The following is a 16557-nucleotide window of genomic DNA, read 5'->3' on the forward strand; positions in this document are numbered from 1 at the left end:
CCATATGCCACACCTGCGGCCCGAAAAAGCAAAAAACAAACAAACAAACAAACAAAACATGCAATATACAAATGCAGGCTTTCAATGTTTAGGGCAAAATACGAAAACGAATGGCATCATTTAATGTTATTTGGATAAAGGGATCTTAGGGACATGGATCATTCCTAGGAAGTTTTCCTAGGGGCAAATCTTCATTGTACACTGATTTTTATAATCAAATGAGAGTTTAGGTTCCTGGGGTGGGCGGCATGATATTTGCTGTGTTCTTTTAAAATAAATTGTTTTAAAGATATTGAGAAGAGCAGGAAATTTGTTTGTTTGTTTGTTTAGGGCTGCACCTGCAGCATATGGAGGTTCCCAGGCTAGGGGTCCAATCGGAGCTGTAGCTGCCGGCCTGCACCAGAGCCACAGCAATGCAGGATCTGAGCCGCGTCTGCGACCTACACCACAGCTCACAGCAATGCCGGATCCTTAACCCACTGAGCGAGGCCAGGGATCAAACCTGCGTCCTCATGGATGCTAGTCGGATTCGTTTCTGCTGAGCCATGACGGGAACTCAATAATGTTTTAAAATCATATATATATACATATACATAAAATCATCCAGATGCAGTGAGCATCTGTGTTTCAACGACCCAATTTAAGAAAAAGGAGATAGCATTGCCTTTGAATTTCTTTGCAAGCTCTTCGGTTTCCTCCACCTTCCCTCCCTCCCAGAGGCAACCCCCCCTGAACTCTATGTTCATCTTTCCCTTTTCATCCCAGGTTAACCATGCATGTTTGGATCCCTGAACAACATATTGGTTGGAATCATACCAAACGTATTCCTCTGTGACTTCCTGTTCTTCCTCCTCAACATTATGTGCCTGAAATGTATGCATCTTGACATGTGCTGTTTACTGCATGTGTAATTGTGATTTTATTACCTCAGATAGCCAAAGGCCATGAATAATTTAATGACCAGAAATTCATAAAGGTTTTAAAAGCAAAAAGGCATCCTGCCTGTGCTTCCACCCCGGTCCCCTCTCCTCTGCCTCCTGCCAAAGAAGCCACCACAATCTCCCTACAGGCTCAGACCCTGCAGGGGCCCTCACTCTGGAGAAGCTGCTGGCTTTCGGGAAAGTACACATCGGTCCAGACAAAGGAAAAGAGTAAACACAGAGACAGCAGATGCCCCACATAAAATGCAGCTGCACATAAACCCATCAAATGATGCGGTGGGACCCCGGGCCCCAGACGGATGAGCAACAGATCGTTTCGCAAACATGATTTCCCCAGGGAACAGGGGATGGTAGAATGGCCCACGTTTCTTGAATGCTTCCGTACATAGTACCCCAGTCCGCCTCGATGCCTCACCCATCCTATGGGGTAGATGCTCTCATTCACATCTTACAGAAAAGGAAAGCCACGGGTTCCTTTGGGATGGAGGGGCATGTAACTTGCTGGTTCCTGTAACTAGTGAAAGGGAGAGCTGGAATTTGAACCCAGCAGTCTGACTTCAGAGCCCATACTCTTAGGCACGATGCTACACTAAATTCATTTCTTATTCTACATTGAGGGGGAGGTATACACCTCTCCAGACCATTTCTTTTTTCTTTTCTTTTCTTTTCTTTTTTTTTTTTAGGGCCACACCTGCTGCATATGGAAGTTCCCAGGCTCAGGGTTGAATCAGAGCTATAGCCACTGGCCTACACTACAGCCACAGGAATGAAGGATCCGAGCGGCATCTGTGACCTGCACCACAGCTCACAGCAATGCCAGACCCTTAACCCACTGAGCGAGGTCAGGGATCCAACCCACATCCTCATGGATCCTAGTCAGGGTCTTAACCCACTGAGCCACAATGGGAACTCTTCCAGCACATTTCTAAGGGGCGTTAAAAGAATCAGAATGCATTCTCACTATATGAGAGGTGGGGGAAGGGAGGCTCAGAAAGGGGGCTTCAGATAATGTGATGAGTCAGGGGCTGCGATTAAGGCGATATCTGATTTCTAGGAAACCCAGCAAATCCTAATCAAGTGCTACTGGTGCCTCTTCTTAGGAGACATTTATCCTCTTCATCTCAGACTCTTTCCCATAGCCACCCTGTCCTCCCAGGGCCCTGGGAGGACCAACCGCACTGGATACCGAGGAACTTCCAGCTGACTTCTCCCTAAGTAGATAAGCCCAGTCCCTCAGGACCTTTAAACCCAGGCTCTGGCAAAGTGAGAAAGAAAGGCCCCGAGGTTAACAAGGGAAAGTGGGAGGAAATCTGACACTCCTTTTCCCAGGAAAGGCCTACATATGATCTATCCTCTTTTTTTTTTTAATCTTTCGTGGCTGCACCCACAGCATATGGAGGGTCCCAGGCTAGGGGTCGAATCAGAGCTGCAGCTGCTGGCCTACACCACAGCCACAGCCACGCCACGTCTGAGCTACGTCTGCAGCCTACACTGCAGCTCATGGCAAAGCCAGATCCTTGACCCACTGAGTGAGGCCAGGGATCAAAGCCACATCCTCGTGGATGGTAGTCAGATTCTTAACCCTCTGAGCCACAACAGGAACTCCCAATCTACCCTCTTTTTGCCATCAGTCCATTCCACTGGGTTCTGAGATTCCCGGAGATGTGAAAATATGCACAGCTCATCCCACAGGGCCGCACAGCCCTGATGAATCCCAACCCCAGCTCCTCAGCCAAGCCTGACTTGGGTTCACTTACCTCGGCTACCCTTTTGCCCTCTCACGCCTGGATTTCCTGGGGCTCCAATGCCAACTCCTGGAGAGCCTTTCTCTCCTTTGGGACCAGGCAGGCCAGCTGGCCCAGGCACACCAGTTATGCTAGGTCCTAGGAGGAGAGGCAGAGAGATGCGGGGCCAGAACTCAGTGGGGGTGAGGCCTTCATGCCTAGCTCTCTTGCCTAGCGTCTTTTCCCAAGCCATCTGCAACTCTCCCAGGTGACAAGGGAGAGGCTGGCCTCCCTGGGCCACCAGGCTTGCCTGGAGCTCCTGGCTTGCTCAGCATCATCGGGAGACTTAGTGGGATACCAGGCCCTCCTGGTTCCATGGGACTGTGGGGCTTACCCAGCCTGAAGGGGTCCCCTGGAATCACAGGGTTCCCAGGAATGTCAGGACAAAGTGTAAGTGTACCTCCTCCCCCCCGCCCCACATCAAGGCATTCCAGATTGGGGGCTGGCAAGGACATCTAGGAGTCTAAGGACATGGCATACGCCATGGTCAAGAACTGAAGGCCAGCCCTGTCAGGCTTCCGGAAGAGCTGCCGCTCTACTCCCCTGCCTTTGAGGGTCTTGCTTACCTGGAGTTCCATGAGTCCCTTTGGTTCCTGGAAGCCCGTTTAGTCCATGTAAACCAGGAAGTCCAGGGAAACCTCAGGGGAGAGAATATCAGAAATGGCCCCAGCACTTCTGAATCATGAAGAGTCAGCAAAAGGTCCTGTCCCCCAAGCCATTTCAAAGGTCCTCCTCTCCAAGGTCTTTCCTGAGACATTATTTGATGCCTTAAGGGAGACTGGACCACCCGTAACCATCACCCTCCAGCCTAGGTCTTCCTGCCTCTTATAGAGGCCGATACAGCTTTAAGAGCAGGGTGGTCGATAATTAGGTATCTTCAAGAAGAATTCAGAGTGGCAATGCCAAGACCTTGAGTTACCAGCCCCCCCGAGACTTGATGCCCAATCTCTAAGTCAGGGAAAGGCCACCTATGCCAGCACAATGACCTTCCTTGCTAACTCTGTTCTCCATGGATCCCATGTTCTCCTCTTCCCGTTCATGTTTGCCTTCGCTTCTTCCACTTTTTCCGCCTTTCCTGTTATCCCTCATTCAGCCCCATCAGCGACTCCCCTGGACACAGCCTAACCCCAGCCAGAGTCTCCTAATAAAAAGTAGTTGCTATCCTTTCTTGAGAGAAGGACCCTTTTCCCCACTGCCTGCTCCCCAACACACATACCTTTGTTTTTTTGTTTTAGGTTTTTTGGTCTTTTTTAGGGCCGCACTCTCGGCACATGAAGTTCCCAGGCTAGGGGTCGAATCAGAGCTGCAGCTGCCAGCCTACACCACAGCCACAGCAGCATTAGATCTGAGCCACATCTGAGACCGATGCCACAGCTCACAGCAACGCCAGATCCTTAACCCACTGAGAGACGCCAGGGATCAAACTTGCATCCTCATGGATACTAGTCGGGTTTGTTACCTCTGAGCCAAGATGGGAGCTCCCCAACGCACATACCTTTGGTTCCTACGAGGCCAGGGGGTCCCAGGGGCCCAGATGCCCCTGGGTGGCCTGGAGAACCTGGAAGCCCTGGATTTCCCCTCATGCCTGCGACCCCGGGGAGTCCTAAAAATGAAAACAAGGTAGACTTTCAGAATGGGTCATGGCTTTAAGTTGATCCTAGCTTTTCCAGAATAAAACTCTCATGTGTCATGGTACCTGGGGAGCCAGGAAGGCCAACAGCTCCAGGAATACCAGCATTCCCATCTTCCCCTTTGTTTCCTGGGAAACCCACATCACCAACGGGTCCATCTTTTCCTTTCACACCTACAAAATCAAGAAAAATGCAGAGTGATCAGGCTGCAGTTGGGGCAGTGTGTTCTACCATGAGAGAGGGAGAGCAGGAAGGTGAAGCCATTCGGAACTGCCACAGGAGCTGGATGCAAGATACTCTGATGCAGTTCTCTTCACATTTGAAAGGGGCTGCCCAATTGAAGAGTGAGTCAACTTGTTTTGAGTGTTTCCAGAAATAGGGGCAATGGATGGAAATGTTCAAGAAGTGGTTTACAGAACTATAAACTCAGGGGGTGGACACCGTTATCTCAGGGCTCTTAGACTTATCCCATGCATCTAGGAGTTTTGAAGGAAAAGTAGGCTGGTTGGTTTGGGAAAACTGTCAGCTGCCTATGAGTGGATTCATTTCAGATAGGAATTTTTTTACACTGGAGAGAAGTTGCAGAACTTGGGCTTGGCCTCCACATTTCCTTCCAGTCCAGTTTTGAGGAGTCTGTGACACATACGAGACGAAAGTACAAACAGCCTTACCTTTGAAACCAGACTCTCCAGGTTGTCCCTTGGGTCCTGGGCTACCAGAAATTCCAAGTGTCTGGCCTTGATCTCCTGGCAATATCAAGACATTGTTCAAGTGGTCGGGAGAAGCTATAGCTCAATTTGCAGCATGCAGTTCTTGTGAAGGAAATATCTTTTTGGAGTCAATATGGCCGGAGGAGCTCCTTGACAAAATTACCCATTGGGGAAAATGTGACCAATCGCCAGTGAAGGGCTAGGATGCTACCAGGCTACCAGCATGAAATGCTGTTACATGCAGCACATCTTCATTGGGAAATGCCTTGCCAGGCTCAGTACGGGCAGAGAAGATGGTAGGAGGGGCCCCCAAACAGCAACCAGCAGAAGAGACTGTCTAGAGCCAAGGCTCTTCCCTGCTGCTGAGTCTGGAAGGCAGGTGAGTCAAACCACTGTGTCCCATATATCTTTGAGGAACAAAGACTGCACAGGGGGTTCATCCAAAGGGGAAATGTAAATCAATTTTCTTTCCCCTAAACATAAAATCTCTCCCAAGGAGAGCCCTGGACCTGCTAGGAATCTACCTTGCTCTGGAAAAACACATTCAAGGAGAAAATGCTCCTTACCTTTTAAACCTGGGAGACCAGATGCTCCTGGGAGCCCAGGAGCTCCACTGAGACCCTGTGAGCCCTTCAAAGCAATACGAGAATCAGTATTTCTGCCCAGCGCTCAGGGCTTCCCACTGTCTCTTCCCCAAGCTATTGCTTGAAACATGTCCCACTGTGTACTCTGTGGCAGGGGTGGACAGGTTGGGGATGGAGGGAGCATCCTGCAGAGGGAAGGTGATGATCAAGGGGCAAAAATGCGTATTTAGGGTTTAGAGGGGAGGGATGCGATCTGCGGATTAATCCTGGTCTGGTCACGCATAACTTCCCAATGTATAGCACTGGGAACTATATCTAGTCACTTACGATGGAGCGTGATGGAGGATAATGTGAGAAAAAGAATGTATATGTGTATGTGTGACTGGGGCAACTTGCTGTATAGCAGAAAATTGACAGAACACAATAAACCAGCTATAATGGAAAAACTAAAAATCATTTAAAATAAAAAAATAGCTTCCCAATGCCCATCGAAATTAGAGTCTTGGGAAATCAGGATGCGGATGCTCTCGCAAGTCTCTGAGAAAATATAGACCACAACGGTCAGGCCAGGCACTCGATCTGCTCTGCGTCCAGTTGGCTATCACTGCCCACGCCAGATGTTTGGAGCCATTATGCATGAGAAAATGTGTCACCTCATCACGCGGGGCTGGCCCTCTGCTGCCTGTTCTGCGAGGAACACAGTCTTTCGGCCACCAGATAGCAAGCTGTATGCATGCAGATCCTGGAGTCTGCGTTTGGGCTCATCTTTCTATGGTTTTCACAAGAAATATTGCCCTCACTGGCTAAGGTCCAACACACTGAATCTGGGAAGTGGGCATGTCAGCAGCCACCAGTATGGTTCTTCCTTCCCCAGGCATCAAGTATGGTTTTGATTGATTTGACACATACCCAGGAAAGACATACACTACCTGGTGCTTTGGGTGGGAGTCGGAGTTGGGTCACTCTGCTCATTGGACCACGACCCAGGACACCCCCTGCATTCACCTGGTGTTTTCGGTGCATTTGCCATATCCATTCAACCTGAGCCTCTGCTCAAGCTGGGAACCCCACACCCCGCCCCCCCAAAATGCCTTCCTGCTTTGGCTCCATCCCTCTTAGTGTGTGAGTAGCAGGTTGATTTTTTGCAATTACTTCAGGAGAGAGAGGGAGGGAGTTTTCTCTCCACCAGATGGACTGACACTTTTTTTCCCCCTGTCTTTTGTCTTTTTAGGGCCACACTCACGGCACATGGAGGTTCCCAGGCTAGGGGTCAAATCGGAGCTGCAGCTGCCAGCCTACACCACAGCTGCAGCGACACAGATCTGAGCCGCATCTGAGACCTACACCACAGCTCATGGTAACGCCAGATCCCTAACCCACTGAGCAAGGCCAGGAATCAAACCTGCAACCTCATGGTTACGAGTCAGGTTCGTTAACCACTGAGCCGTGGTGGGAACTCCTGGACTGACACTTTTAAAGGACAGGGGGCTTTGCCTGCAGGGAGCACAGATGTGCTGTGATGCTGTTTATTTAGTCCCTTCAAATCTACTCCTATTACTGCTACTATTTATTCCGAGCCTACAACATGCCAGATACAACGCTAACTGCTTTATACACGTCACCTCGCTTAATCCTCACTACTGTCTGAAGAAGGTTTGAATACCGTTCCCATTTAATTTTGGCTGTGCCATGCATGGTATATGGAAGTTCCTGGGCCAGGGATTGAACCCACGCCACAGCATTCCTATTTTTAACAGATGGGAAAAGCGAGGCTCCGGCGAGTTGAGCGATCTGCACAAAATCATAGAGTTAATGCGTGATGGGGCCGAGATTCGAACCCACATCTGTCTCATTGTTAAGCCTACTCTACCGCCCTGCCTTTTAAGAACTCAGAGAAACTGGCTTTGATGCTTGGCCGGTTGTTGCTTCTTGCGGAGGCCCCAAAGACCTCTCTGAAACCAAAACATCAAGTAGTCTGTACCCAGTTCCTAGGATGTGCCAAATTCAATGTGGGCTGCTGGTGGTGGGATGCAGACAAAGAGGCATGCAAGGCAATTCTTGTTCTTAAGTCCTAACGATCTCACTGATGAGGGTGGACCCACACAGAACCAACGAGGGTCGGTGTAAGCAGTGAGAAGTGTAGGTGACCAACGCAGGTGGAGCTCAGGGACTCCTGGAGGGGGGTGGTGCCCGGGCTGGGCCTGAAGGACGGGCAGGTGTATGGCACTTCTGAGCCGGGTGCTCTGCCATGTGGGGGAGAAAGACCTGTCAGACTCAAGGAGGGGCCTTGTTTGGGGTGAGCTGGGGGAGGGGGGCTGGAAGCGGGCTGGGATCAAAAAGGTAGGCAATATGGGAGACAAAGATCCAGGCACACTTACACTTTGTCCTGGTACTCCTGGAACCCTGTGATTCCAGGGGACCCCTTCAGGCCGGGTAAGCCCCGCAGTCCCGTGGAACCAGGAGGGCCTGGTATCCCACTAAGTCCCTTGATGATGCTGGGCAAGCCAGGAGCTCCAGGCAAGCCTGGTGGCCCGGGGAAGCCAGCTTCTCCCTTGTCACCTGGCAGAGAAGCAAACAGCTTGGGAAAAGACTCTAAGCAAAAGAAAATCTGCTCCCCACGGTGCAGGTGCCCGGGTCGCAGGCAGGCAAAGGGCAAGCTAGGGGATAGTCAGCATGGGGGTGGAGGCGGGGTGGGGGAGGTGTCTTTGGGGCACCAGTCGTGGCCACCCCAGCCTCCTCACGGGGGAAGCCGCTCAGTGCCCACACCCCACTATCTGCCAGGCTCCGGTAGGGATGCAGCCGCCAGAAGTTCAAAAACTCAGTTCCACAGTGGCCATGAAAACCGGCAGTCTCCCAGTCCAGGCACCCCTCAAATTCAGGGAAGGCAGCTTCCTTAGATCCAACCCCCACCCCCGCAGCTGCCACCCACAGTGCCACCCCCGGGGGTTCTTGGGCCGTGGAGCCTTTTCCCAGCAATGAAGTCGAATTTGGTCATCAAAACTGTCTTGGGTGGTTCTTTTTCCCACTCCCCACCCCAGCACCTCTGGGCCCGGGAAATCCGATGGATCCAGCTGAGCCCTGAGAGCCTCTGTCTCCTTTGAAAAGGACATTCAGCATTGGCGGTCTTGGACTGGGGATTCCCACTGGCCCTGGGTCGCCTCTGTCTCCTGCAGGGATGGAGATGGGGAGACCTGTGTGAGACAGAGCTTAGACACCCAGGTCAGGCATGAGCTTCCATATCAGCTCTTCTCCCACCACCCCAGGCTCCTTTTCTGGGCGCTTCCAGCCTCCACCCTGCCTGTTTCCCCAACTTCTCATTTATGTGCACGCCCTCTCCTAGCCAAGCCCAAGGTCCATTAATTAATTCATTAGTTAATTTTTATTTTTAGGGCCGCACACACGGCACATGGAGGTTCCTGGGCGAGGGGTCGAATTTGAGCTGCAGCTGCCAGCCTAGGCCACAGCCACAGTCATGCAGGATCTGAGCCATATCTGAGACTTACACCACAGCTTGTATCAGTGCTGGATCCTTAACCCACCGAGTGAGGCCAGGGATCGAACCCATATCCTCAGGTTCTTAACCCACTGAGCCACAATAGGAACTCCCATTAGCAAATTTAGACCCTATATGAAACCCTCCTCTGTTGAACATCTGGGAATGTGTGACGAGGCCTCTAACATGCATTGGTAAGTCAGAGCGATTTAGGTCTTCTGGTTTAAAAGGACTTCATTCAGAAATCCCAAATCTTATCTAACACGGGGTTGGTACAAGCCACTTGAATGACAAAGTTGATAAAAATCTATCTTGGGAAGCATGGGTGGCACTTCTGGAATTCAATTCCCAGCTCACCTTTTTCACCAGGGCTGCCAGCCTGTCCAGAAGGTCCCACTCTTCCGGCTGATCCAGGAATTCCCTTTAATCCGCTTGCACCAGGAATACCAGGGAGACCTGGAATCCCTGGAAAACCTATCAGCCCAACAGACCCCTTCTCACCTGTGGAGAAACGAGAACTTCTCTTATTATCCCTGTTGGACATAGAAGGCAATGGAAGCTCAGAGAGGTTCATTAACTCACCCAAAGACACACAGCTAGGAAGGTGCAGAGAAGGGATTCAAACCCAAGTGTCTCTAACTCCAAAGCCTAGGCTCTTCATCAATACATGGTACGCTACCTCCCTGAACAGGTCCGTGGCACCAAGCACCAGAAAGGAAAGGAGAGGTAAGTACCTCTCTTACCAAAACAAAATGAAACACACCAAAACAACAACAGCAACAAAACAGCCTAGGACAGGGCAATGAACTCTAGCCTGGTGCTGGTGCTAACGAGTTGTGTGACCTTGTACCAGTACTGCCCCCTCCTGTGCAACCTCTAGGGTCTAGCAGGATAGTCAGAGGAAATGAGTTAGCAGGCTTTAAGAAAGGGGCGTGCAGGAGTTCCCGTCATGGTGCAGCGGAAGTGAATCCGACTAGGAACCACGAGGTTGCGGGTTCGATCCCTGGCCTCGCTCAGTGGGTTAAGGATCTGGCATGGCCGTGAGCTGTGGTGTAGGTTGCAGACACGGCTCGGATCTGCCGTTGCTGTGCCTGTGGCATAGGCTGGCAGCTACAGCTCTGATTGGACCTCTGACCTGGGAACCTCCATATGCCACAGGTGCAGCTCTAAAAAGACAAAAGACAAAAAAAAAAGAAAGAAAGAAAAGAAAAAGAAAGAAAAAGAAAAGAAAGGGGTGTGCACACGAGCAACCCCTGTGTGACTGTTACTGTCCATGCCCACAGTGTTCAAACCCAGTGTTCTACCCAGCAGGCAGTGGGGGTGACTCACCTTTAGCACTAGCCTTGCCAACTATCTTGCCACCAAAAGCCCTGCCCACCTTCTCCTGGTTTGCATTCCTAAGTAGAGAGGAGGGAGGCAGCAAGCTGGGCAGCTGGCAGCTCCCTTTTGGCACCTGATCATTTCACTTACCCTTCGGACCTGGCAGGCCTGGCAACCCAGTGGCCCCTGGCGAGCCGGGGTTCCCCAGGAAGCCAATTAGGCCAGGAGATCCCGGAAGGCCTTTCAGCCCAGGCAGGCCTCTCTTGCCAGCTGATGCGGGGGGACCTATCTCGCCTCTTGGACCTCTCTTCCCAGGATGTCCTGAATTGGCACAGGAGAGAACACAGGACCGCTGTCAAGGTGGGGGCTCTGTCCAGATCCGGGCCACTGCCCAGTGCCATGGCTTTGGGTTGGTTGGCTTGTTGGGATTTGTAAACGGCCCTTGAGCAATGGTCTAGGCAGGCTGCTAACAGGCAGCCTTCTCAGTTGGCTAAAGCATGGGCATCCACCACCCAGAGCGCCAGGCCGATGGCTGCTTCTTCCAGCTCTTCCAAGAGCTGGTGGGCCGGGCACGCAGACCCCTTCGGATGATAACTCTTCCTCCCCCTTCTGAATGTGATTCACGCTTTAGCTTCTGAATGGAGCTCTGGGAAGCCGGGGTGGCAACTGGACCCTAGGTTCCCCGGGAGCTTCCAGTTTGAATCCCTCCATAATGGCTGTTTCCTGAGCCAATCGGTGAAGCAGAGGTTAAAGCTGAGCCATTATGTCAGCCTCCCAGGGCGCCATGGATACAGGGCTGCCCTTTTAATCCCTCATGCAAGCAGTTAAGTCGGCCAGTTCCTTGGCATTAAGGTTGAAAGACCCCCTAGTGCCAAGTACTGTAGAAATCCCCAAGACCCATTTGGTCTCCTAGGTTTTCTGAGACTTCTTTCCCCGGGCTTTAAAGTTGGTCAATGGGATTAAGCTCCTGAGCTGCTGCCAAAGTGGAATGTTCAGGTACAAAGCAAGGAAATTAAAAAACCAAAGGATTAAATCAGTGACGACTGAGGTCTTTGGGCCCCCAAGGACCTAAATGAATGGCTGACTTGGTTTTCTATGGCTTGAAAAGCATCAAGTAGCTGCAAGCCCCGGGATTCTAATGGGAGGCTGTGAAGGGGATTCCGCAACGAGGAAAGGAAATGCAGGAAAGGAAATGCGATGGGGGCCGAGCCCACAGCATGAGTTCAGGTCAGATAATAGTCAGATAATTCCGCGAGAGGCAAAGCCAGGGCCGGGCGGTGTTAGTCTGTGAGTTTGTGGGTCCCTTTCTCACCTGGGCAGCCTCTGTGAAGACCCCAGAAACACACAAGGACAAAGGGGATAAAAAGGATATTAGAAGCTCTGCAAAAACTCAACTTCAGTCACGGGGGGGGCAGGAGCCAAGGTGGGACGACGTTGTCACAGCGGCAGGGCGAGGAGGGTGGTATGAGCAAAAGGCCAGCTGCAAGCACTAGGCTGGAAATGGGGCGGTGGGGTGGGGGGGAATCTGGCCCCACTGCTGAGTGAAAGATGCCTTGGCCCTGGCTCCTCAGAGGCCTGCTGGCCACCCTCTGCTCGAGCTTCTCCCCGGGGCCCAAAGCAGGCTCCCCAGTGCGGGCGGCAGAGAGGGGCAAGACCCACCTGCACCACCAGGGCAGGAAGGCAGGAGGGAGGCTGAAGCCCCAGAGGGGCGACTGAGGTCGTGGGGGAGGGGCGGCGAGGGATCAGATTTGGGGGGGTCAGATTTTGGAGGCTCAGCTGTGGGAATGGGCTCAGCTTGGCACTGAGGGGGTGACTTGAGAAGTCAGGGAAGTCAGTCCCCTTCTAAACTCTGGCCCTGTTGCACTGCTGCCACCGCCCCTCAGGGTGCCAGGGCGTGGGGGGCCTGGCTTAAGTCTGTCAAGATGGGGCTCCCTGCTCTGCAGGACCTACCTGAAGTGCCTGGAAAGCCTGGCGCTCCTGGGAGCCCGGGTTTGCCCTTGATGCCGAATAGACCACCAGGCCCGGGGGGGCCTGGCTGTCCCGTGTGGCCTGGTGTTCCAGGGCTGCCCCGCTCACCTTTGGGGCCGAGCAAGCCTGATTTCCCAAGCAAACCTGAGGAAAGGAACAGGCAGAGGATTGGCCCCTGGATTGATAGCTTGAGGGGAGTGGACTTGGTCTACCGATGTTTAAAAAAGCCCCTGATCCATCCCGCGTGCCACTGTCTTGTCTGTTCCAGCCTTGCTGCTGTTCCCAGCAGTAAACCCGAGGCTTGGCCAGAAATCTGACCATTGGTGATAGATACTTCTGCAATTACAAACATAGGAGAATGGACTCAGGTGCTTTAAGAAAAAGTTCCCAAAAGGGAGGGACAGAACAAAACGACCTTTCATTTTAAGCCCCTAATTCATCCCTCACCCCAGGTTCATGCAAGTATATAAGTTACTGAAAATGCTTTTGGTAGATGGTCAAATAAAGGGAGGCAAAGAGAGTCACCCTTGGGTCCTGGAAGGCCAGCGTCTCCAGGAAATCCTCTGTCCCCTGGCAGTCCCTGCAGGCCTTGCTCCCCCGGAGCACCGCTCTCGGCACCAATGATGTCACCAGGGGCTCCCTTGGGACCTGGTAAGCCTGGACTGCCCACTTTCCCAGGGAAGCCATCTTTTCCAGGAAGCCCAGGAAACCCAGGCAAGCCCTTTTCTCCACGAGGTCCAGGAAATCCTAAATGCAAAGAAGCAAAAAGAAGAGGCCCTGGAGGTTAGGTTGAGAAGTGATAGCTTTCGGTAGAGGGACTCAGACACTGATTTTTTTTTTCTACTACAAAAGTTCACATATTAATAATGTATGTCGCTTCCCTTAAAGGTCTGGAATCCCTGGTCCTGGGGAGACTTGCCCAGAGGTAGGGTCTGCCCCATGTGACCTGAAGGAGGTTCTAGCTCAGTGAGGCTGGGCCCTGGGGAGAGCTCAGGCAATGCACTCCCAGGGTCCCCACAGTGGCCAAAGGGCACAGGTTACATCTGGGGCCTCCTGCTTCTGCAATCATCTATCTCCTGCCATCATGCCTCCCTCTTGCTGGGTGATGGAGGGACCTGAGGCCCTGATCAACCTGAAGGCACGTGGCCCACGAGGAGCCTCATGCTGTAGAGTGGTGTGGTTCTCAAACTGCGCTTGCGTCAGATCCCCTGGGGCAGGCGTATTTGGGAAAACCCAGATTGCTGGGCCCACTGCCACCCCTGGAGCTTCTGATCAGGAGCTCCCGCCAAGGCGCCAAGCATCTGCAGCACTAACAAAGGCCCAGATGCTGCTGATGCTGCTGGCCGAGGGAACCCAGTTTGAGAACCCCTGGTGCAGTGACGAACAATGAGGCTCAGGTTGGAAGGACAGAGTGTGAGCCAAGGGTGTGAAATACAACACCTTCCCTGTCGCTCCTCTGAGGCGATCCAGGAAACTGCCATAGAACACGCAGTCAGAGCCACCTGGCACCTGTCACTAGTGGCTTTGTGATCTCAGGCAAGTCACTTTCCATCTGAGCCTTTCCTCCTCTGAAAGTGAAGGGGTTGGCCCAGCCCATCACAAATGGCCCTGCTTGCTCTGAGCTGCTGTCATTCTACAGCTCTAAGCTCTGTCTTGCCCACGTATGAAATCAAAACCATCCCGCTTACACCAGGGCACAAAGCTAACTTCCTATGATCAGCGGATTGGCTACAACCATCCCAACCCCCACACACACAAAAGGAGAAGCAGGTAAAGAGAAGCTCCTTTTCTTACCTGGCAGTTCAGGGAGGTGAACCGATCCTGGATTTCCAGGCTCTCCTTTATTTCCACGCAATCCGGGCTGGCCTGGCGTCCCTGGGAGGCCATGGGCCCCTTTAGGGCCTGAAAACCCAAATGTGAGCAGTAAAGAGAAAGGAGAGTCGGTATGGTGGTATGGTGAGGTGGGATTTGAGATGTCCAGTCAATGATCTTAGCATTTTAAAGGGACCTCTCTTATTCTCACCTCCCCACACAGCCCTCTCTAGCAGCCATTCTATTTCCTTAATCGTCAAGGCTACCCTCTCAGAAGGACTGTGGACCCCAAATGCTACCAGGCTATCCTCGGCTTTCTCTGGTGTGTGGCCCTCACAAGCATGCTCGGTGGCTTTCTCTGGCCTCGTTCCTTACCTGGGAGTCCGGGAGTTCCTGGGAATCCTGGTGGACCGTAAGCCCCAGGAATAACACAAGGCAAGGTGACACCTGTAAATGGTAACATGTAAGCATCGAGTGAACCTGCTGAGTCAGAGATGACTTCTCCCTTGCAAGCTCCTTTCCTCCCCGTCCCGTGAATGGAACAGCTAAGTTCTTCTTCCCACCCAGAAGCTGGAAGCCCCATGCAGAATATCCCTGGCATCAGAAGCTCTTGGGAGTTACTCCTAGTGTAATTTTGCACAGATTAAGAATGCCCCTAGCTTCCAAGTGCCAGGAAGTCACCTTCTAACAATTTCCTATTATCCAGGAATGGAAGCCAAGGGCAATGGCCCATACACCCTGCCTTCAGATGGAGTCCCTCCCTAGGATGTAGGCTTGGGGGTTAGTCTGGAGGGTCCATTGTGTCTACATGACTAGATTGGAGAATTTTTTTTTTTTTTTTGCTTTTTAGGGCTGCACCTGTGGCATATGGAGGTTCCCAGGCTAGGGGTCAGATTGGAGCTGTAGCTGGTGGCCTACACCACAGCCACAGCAACACCAGATCTGAGCCGCGTCTGCACCACAGCTCACGGCAACGCCGGATCCTTAACCCACTGAGCGAGGCCAGGGACCTGCCACCTCATGGTTCCTAGTCGGATTCGTTTCCACTGTGCCACGACAGGAACTCCTAGATTGGAGAATTTGAAGCCAAGACCCCTCAAGTTCACATGACTGCTCTTTTCTTGGAATAAGGCTTTCCCCAAACCACTGTGCTCTTTTGACACATGTCCTTCGAGATCTGTTGAAACCTATTGATTGCTGTTGGTCAGATGTAACCATATGTCTGTACCAGGCAAACACTGCAGGCCACTTTCTTGGCCTTGACAGACAGTGACCCTTCCCTCAGCTCCTCACTTGACACTGTCAACTCTGCTGCTCAGGGAAGACGAGGAAGTCCATTTCAGTATTCCAGACATTGAAATTGGCCTGCATGGCCCTTCCCCTAGCAAATTCTTCCTTGCTTATTCATAGTGCAAATAAAAACGAGTCTATAAGATCACAGAGGGGCGGTTTAATAAAACACGGGTGAACAAATTGTTGGTCGACTCCTTCAAGTGCCATTTACAAACAATTGCTATGTTAATTAAAATTAGTCTTGCCTATTCATTAAAACAATCCCCCAAGGCCTGCTGCTTCGTAATAAACTGCTAGCGCTTTTGCCTGTACTTAAATCACAAATTGCATCTCTTTAAAAAAATGTACACAACCTATGATTCAGATTGCTTGCTCAACCGGCTGGCATTTCTCCCTCAGTCCCACTTCTGTTTTCCAATGTAAAGGCTTGATGGCATTTTGAGCTCACCTGTTCTATTCTGAAATCAAAATGGGGAATTGAACAGTATGATGTATTGGTGAAGAGCCTGGGCTCTGAAGCCAAGACAGAGCTGAGCTTGTATCCTCGTTCTGCTATTAACTAGCTGTATGAGCAAGATACGCAACCTCTCTGAGCCTCGTGCATCCAAAAGGAGCCATTTACTGCCTTTGGTGCTTGTGAAGATTATACAGCATTAGTGCTAATAGCACTTGGTGCCTGGCACGCTGGTATGTGCTCTGTGAATACTAGTTTATTATTATTATTATTATCAGCTTGCTTATGGAGGCGTATTCAGAAGCGCTCCAGCGATGCCAGCCCCCCGATTCGACCTCACTCCTTTGTAGCCTGGGCAGTAACTTTCTGCCCTCCCGAGCTCAGGCTCCTCAGGTGAGAGATGGCCAGAAGCCTGATCTTCCTCCACTGATGGTCACCCCCATCTCCATCCCGCCAGATGTTGAGATGATGGGGCTATTTCATGAGGGCTGCCAAGCCTGGGCTCAGCTTTGGACTAGGCTGAAGAGCTGCCTCCCTAGATGGCATCATGAGCAGGACCCTTGCAGA

General features: G+C 51.8%; 1 protein-coding gene across 1 annotated transcript in view; it reads right to left on the minus strand.

Annotated features, from left to right (window-relative positions):
* The window catches only part of COL4A6 (collagen type IV alpha 6 chain), a 116014-nt gene that overhangs the window by 9685 nt on the left and 89772 nt on the right, over nucleotides 1-16557 (minus strand). Inside the window, 15 exon segments of the mRNA XM_021079861.1 lie at nucleotides 2699-2824; nucleotides 3292-3363; nucleotides 4221-4328; nucleotides 4422-4529; nucleotides 5028-5102; nucleotides 5633-5696; nucleotides 8029-8051; nucleotides 8054-8209; nucleotides 8692-8817; nucleotides 9501-9644; nucleotides 10614-10784; nucleotides 12414-12575; nucleotides 12957-13178; nucleotides 14226-14333; nucleotides 14619-14690. Of these exon segments, the coding sequence (XP_020935520.1) occupies nucleotides 2699-2824; nucleotides 3292-3363; nucleotides 4221-4328; nucleotides 4422-4529; nucleotides 5028-5102; nucleotides 5633-5696; nucleotides 8029-8051; nucleotides 8054-8209; nucleotides 8692-8817; nucleotides 9501-9644; nucleotides 10614-10784; nucleotides 12414-12575; nucleotides 12957-13178; nucleotides 14226-14333; nucleotides 14619-14690 (1737 nt within the window).

Source organism: Sus scrofa, chromosome X (assembly GCF_000003025.6).
Source record: "Sus scrofa isolate TJ Tabasco breed Duroc chromosome X, Sscrofa11.1, whole genome shotgun sequence".
In the NCBI taxonomy this organism is placed as follows: Eukaryota; Metazoa; Chordata; class Mammalia; order Artiodactyla; family Suidae; genus Sus; species Sus scrofa.